Below are 6,000 nucleotides of genomic sequence, written 5' to 3'. Positions count from 1 at the left end.
TTTCCCTCATCATTCTCAAAACATTTGCTTTCTACTTGAGCCCTTGGTATCAGCTCCTCATTTTTTCCCTTCCCTCCCAGCTTCCCCATCCCCTATGAACCCTTGATAATTTATAGATTATTTTGTCAAGAAAAACCCTTTTTCTAATATCTGGGCATCATCTGATTTCTTCACTTTGCTATAGCACTCCTAAATTCAGTGATTTCCTGACAGTGAATACCAATCAGGGCTATGCTACAAGAACTAATTGTTCTTATATTAAGGATATGATCAAGTGGGAGCTCAAAATCCATTCATATATTTATGGTTCATATATATCCCTGGTTCACTTTAAAGACATCATTATCATTTTATTGGAGTGTATCATAAATCATCCCCATGGGGCATAAGGTAATTTTATTGATGCTATCATTATTTTAGCCAATGGTATAAAATTTAAAACACCGTTGAGGAAAAAAAATTTATACATGTGTAGGACATCTTTTTAAACTACAATGCATGAATAGTTAAGCTGTACAGCTTGAAACTTAAATGACTAGGCACTAGTTACACAAATCATGAGGACCGGAGACATAGAAATACTTTCAGTAACACCCATTTACAAAGACAGAACAATGCCTGGTAAGCTAACACCTGACACACACACACACACACACTTAAAAAAACAGCGTGCAAACAGCAAGGACATGTTGGTCCTGAGTTCCCATTAACTAGGCACCCTTCACAGCTATAGGTCTGAACCAAATCAAAGTCTAATGGCCACCAATTCCCTAACCTCAGGAGAGTGATCATCTGCTTCTGCCCTCTCTAGAGCATTTCAGCTTTAAGTTCAAGAAAGTATTTCAGTTCCTTAGATCTGCTACAAGTGAGTGTAAGGCAGGTGTTCTCAATCTGTGGGTCACGACCCCTCTGGGAGTCAAACGACCCTTTCATAGGGGTCGTCTGATTCTAAACAGTAGCAAAATTACAGTTATGAAGTAGCAACGAAAATAATTTTGTGTTTGGGGGGGGCACCACAACATGAGGAACTGTATTAAAGGGGCTGCGGCATTAGGAAGGTTGAGAACCACTGCTTTAAGTTAAAGTCCAGTTCACTTAGTGAGATTTCCATATTCAGATCCTTCTGGTGTGGTCTAGGAAAGATGTTGTCCACCTCAAAAGGAAAAGTCTAATGTCCCAGTTACCTAGAACACATTGCTTGGGTCACCAGGTGTATTAGTCTAGGTACTTTGGAGAAACAAATCCACAGCAACTCACGTATAAGAGAGAGTTTTATGCAAAGAAAATGTGCATCACGAAAACATCCCAACCCAATGCTGCCCAAGCCCACAAGTCCAACATTAACCCATACCCAACACCAGTCCACAAAGTCCTTCACCTCACAAAACAGAGGCAATAATGCCAACTGCAGGAGGAAAGCTGAGTCAGTGAACGTGTAAGCATCTCAGCACTGGCAGGGGTCTCCAAATGGCTGCTCCAGCACCCAGGGCTGCATCGGGATGGATCCATGCGGCTTCTCCTTGGGGATGTCTTGTAGGAAATCCATCTTGCAAGCTGAAGCAGGGAACTGCTAAGGCAGCTGCACCCGATGCAACCATCACAAAACAAGAGACCCGAGAACTAGAAAGGCGAGGCTCACCACCCATTTATCCCTCTGCCTTTCAACCAGACCCACATGTGATTATCGGCCAGGTTGGCACAATTAACTAACTCACCAGGGGAAGGATAGAAACTAGGTCAGAAGTGCCCAGTTAGGAACATAATACCAGTGTATTTTCCCCTTAATGTCTTGGGTCAATAAAGACTTGTCTGAAAACATGCAGCTATCTAAGTGAGGTATCAGATAAGTCAACACAGAAGAAGCACATCAGCCTGTGTGATCTAAAGATTGTAACTAATAAAATCCAAACCCAGAAGAGGGAATTGTACCAGAGTCTGAATTCTAAACACCCAGTTTCTAAATACCCAGAATGCTAAGGATGATAGCGGACGCCCAAAATCCATTTGCAGTGTCCCTATGGATTTAGTCTCCAGTGAATTCCCACTGACCATAGTCTAGGAATGTGAGTATCCTTAATATCAAAGAGCATTGTAAAGTGGATTTTAGTAGCTGTAGTTAGGCTGGAATGTAACACCTTGTCAGTAGATCTCCCTTTGAGCTATTTTGAATCTACTCTATTTTTATTATCATTTTATGCTTTATTTTTCATTGACGCTTTTCTGTTTTATTTGGTCATTGTTGCTAGGTCCTCTTTTGTTTTTCTCTTTGTTTTGTATATTTTTCTGTATAGGGATGTCATGATGGGGAAGCAACAGGAGATTAATAATTAACCTGGGGGCACAGACGGGGAGACTGGGGAGTAAGAATGGGGAGTCAATAGCAATGGGTCAAGAAGGAAGAAAATGTTCCAAAGTCGATTGTGGTGATGAATGCACAGCTCTTCTTAATATGATTGAACTACTGAAATTCATGATGTTAATTATATCTCAATAAACTATTAAAAAGAGAATAATGCAATGAAGTTTGCTAGGACCTTCATACTTATGGTTCTAATATACCTCCTCATTCTTATTGTCTACTGTTGTCCTATATATTGCTCAACTGTAAGTTCAAGTTGAAGTTCAAGAAAATTAAAACAAGCCCATGAGAGCCAAAATATAGACTTGAATATATCCCACCTGAATTTTGAGAGCACCTCAAGAACAGATTTAACTCAATGAACACTAATGACAAAAGACCTGATGAGCTGTGGAAGGCATTAAGAACATTATACATGAAGAAAGTAAACGGTCATTAAAAAGTCAAGAGTTCCTTGCTGCTCACTCCCTGGTCACTCCCCTCTCTTCCCCCTCTCCCTTGTTCCCTTGCCCTCCTTCCCTTCCCCCTCTCTCCACGTGGACCACCAAGCTGGGCTGAGAGAAACCTGATCCTAAGAAGTCCCAAGAAGATGGAAACCGCCTTTGGGATCCGGAGCCATTCACCTGGAGAAAGGGCTATGCGTTCATATTCTTGCAGAATAAAGCTGATAGACTCCCTTTAGAAGGACGCAACCATGTTTGGAGAAAGATGGACAAAGAAGAGATGGAGAAGCCACCCAATCTTAATCATAATTCCTTTTGCAGGTTAAAGACACCCCGAAGAGAGGGGCTATTTGTTTATATTTTCACAGGCAAAGGAGATAGGTGGATTTCTCTACAGCCAGCAAGGCCCAGAAGAAAGGAGGGACGTCCATGTTGTGACATGACCCCGTTCTGCTTACTGAAGTTACCAAAAGTCAAGGAGACCTCGCAGATTACTGAGAATGGCGATCGTTGACTGCAGAGATATTTCTTCCATTGTGATGCCATCTAAGGGACACTGAGACTCCATCAAAGCAAAACATTTTATACAATAATGACTGGACTACTACTACAGACTGTTGCTTTGCTGAAAGATCAAGATTTTGAACTTGTTAATTAATGCTGTAATGTGATTGAAATGTAACTGATTTCTGTGTAACTCCTTACCTGTATAATGTAACATTGCATGATTGGGATTTGATCAAGAAACATTTGCAAGGGTTTCAGGGAAAACATTTAATTAGATGTTGATCAGCTTAAAAAGGATATTTTCTATACATTCAAAGACAAGCTTGAGGCATCTCCTGGCTCTGATATAATTAAGCAATTGGTGGATGGCATGGAAGGATTAGATCCTCGTGCTTGGGCTCAAAGTATCTCACATAGTTTAAATGCTAGTCTGACTTAATTGCTTATCATCATATTTTTGATGCTCGCAGTCTCATGTCGCATCTATAGGGAGCTAAGAGATATGAAGAAAGACCATGTTGCCTCCGTGACACTATTAAATCTTAAACGTAATGCAGAAAGGGGAAATATGGGATACTAGCACTAAGGGAAATATAACTGGGACTTAATCCCGGACGTGTATGGTGGGAATCTGGAAAGCCAGTGTTCCATGGAAAGGAAAGCCACCACTCTGGAAGTCAGAGATGTAGTCCGAGTATATTTTCCTACGGTACTCTAATTTTTTCCAGTTTCTCCCTCTTATGCTGGTGCTGCCTTAAAGTGAGCACATGGTTGACTCATTCTCCCTATAGAAGCAGACATTCCTATTTGGCTCTATTACTCCCCGCTGCGGTATCCAATCTCATACCTTCCTCCAACAGTAGATGGGCATAAGGGGGCTTTATCCTCTAGGCCTGGATTCAAAGTATTCCTATTAAGCCTGAATTTTGAGCTATATTAATTGGATCATGAAGTTTTGCCTTGACAGCTTTCAATGTATAGAAAATAACCATGTCGCCCATGCGGCTTTTGAATTTTATATATAAAACAAAAGGGGGACTTCCGGGGAGAGGTCAGATGCATAGGCATCCGCCCCCCCCTGAGGGCAATCAGTTGCCAGACTACTGTCTCATCCCACCACAGTGGTGGGCCTGCTCTCTGCCTCTGGGGACAATGGACAGGCTCCTGTAGGCAGAGTTTTCACTCTATTGAAAATGGTTCCTATGGAGACCCAGAAACCAACCCCTAGACCATCCCCCCTCATTACTGTGTAACTCATAGTGTAACCCCTTCCTGTGACATATGTCTTTACCTGTAATTGGTGGGCGTGCACACCCCCAAAGGGATATAGGCGTGGGTCAGCGAGAGAGATGCTCTCCTTGCTGCTCACTCCCTGGTCACTCCCCTCTCTTCCCCCTCTCCCTTGTTCCCTTGCCCTCCTTCCCTTCCCCCTCTCTCCATGTGGACCAGCAAGCTGGGCTGAGGTGAGCAATGCTACCATGTAATGTGTCTATCTGTATTACTGTAATATATCTCATGCTCTCGATGACTTTAATATAATACTTATATATCTCAACCGTAAAAAAACAGTCAAAAGAGAGAAATTATCAAAGTGGTTGTCAGAAGAGACTTTGAAATTTGCTCTTAAATGTAGAATAGCTAAAGCAATGAGGAAGAGATGATGAAGGAAATGAGCTACACCAAAATTTTCAAAGGAAAATGAACAAGCGGCCATCTAGCTAAGAAGCAGCAAAGTCCACATGGAAGAAGCACACCAGCCTGTGTGATCACGAGATGTCGATGGGATCAGGTATCAGGCATCAAAAACCCAGAACAAAAACCCAAGGCCCATCTGTAGACAACTGGATGTCCCTTTACAGAGAGGTCACAGGGAAGAGACGAGCCAGTCAGGGTGCAGTGTAGCACCAATGAAGCACAACTTTCCTCTAGTTCTTGAATGCTTCCTCCCTCCCCACTATCATGACCCCAATTCTATCTTATAAATCCAGTTAGACCAGGGCATACACACTGTACAGATAAGAGCTGGAAACATTACCTCACATACCTTGGGATAAGTATTATTAAGATTTCTAAGGAATACAAATGAAAGACAGATTGTTTGGCAACTGTAGAATTTGAATTTGATAAATTACTTTCTGATACTGCTCTTACAATTTTGATGCTGAAGGAGAATCTTAGTCCTCCAGAAAACATTTGGAGAATGCTTTCTAATAACTAACATGTGGGTATGTCCTAGGCTAGGATGCTCTTTGCCTAACATCATGAAATCAGAAAAAGACATGAGACTTTAAATCACAAATACATTAAACCGAGTGAAACAAAGAAAAAAAAAGAAGATTTGGAAACACAAGGAATCCAAGACAGATAAACCCTTCAGGACCGATAATGAAAGTAGCAATAACAGGAAAGGTGAGGGGAGAAAGGGGGAACCGATCACAATGATCTACCTTATAATCCCCTCCCAGGGGATGGACAACAGAAAACTGGGTGAAGGGAGACATCAGTCAATGTAAGACATGAAAAAATAATTTCTAAATTGTCAAGGGTTCATGGGGAAGGGAGGGTAGGGAAGGGAGGGGACAAAATGAGGAGCTGATACCAAGAGCTCAAAAGTAATAAGAAAACGTTTTGACAATGATGATATCAACATATGTACAAATGTACTTGACACAATGGATGTATGTACATACA

General features: G+C 41.6%; 1 protein-coding gene across 1 annotated transcript in view; it reads right to left on the bottom strand.

The window, feature by feature from the left end:
- CPLANE1 (ciliogenesis and planar polarity effector complex subunit 1) overlaps window positions 1-6,000 on the bottom strand; it is a 123,552-nt gene that overhangs the window by 91,602 nt on the left and 25,950 nt on the right. Inside the window, exon 17 of the mRNA XM_045285257.1 lies at window positions 5,354-5,378. Within this exon, the coding sequence (XP_045141192.1) occupies window positions 5,354-5,378 (25 nt within the window). The remainder of the gene's footprint in view (window positions 1-5,353; window positions 5,379-6,000) is intronic.

The sequence above is a fragment of the Echinops telfairi genome, unplaced genomic scaffold, assembly GCF_000313985.2.
Source record: "Echinops telfairi isolate 266 unplaced genomic scaffold, ASM31398v2 ScPeMD7_7469;HRSCAF=8507_1, whole genome shotgun sequence".
In the NCBI taxonomy this organism is placed as follows: Eukaryota; Metazoa; Chordata; class Mammalia; order Afrosoricida; family Tenrecidae; genus Echinops; species Echinops telfairi.
Note: the sequence above shows the minus strand (reverse complement) of the source record. Positions and strands in the feature narration are given on the sequence as shown.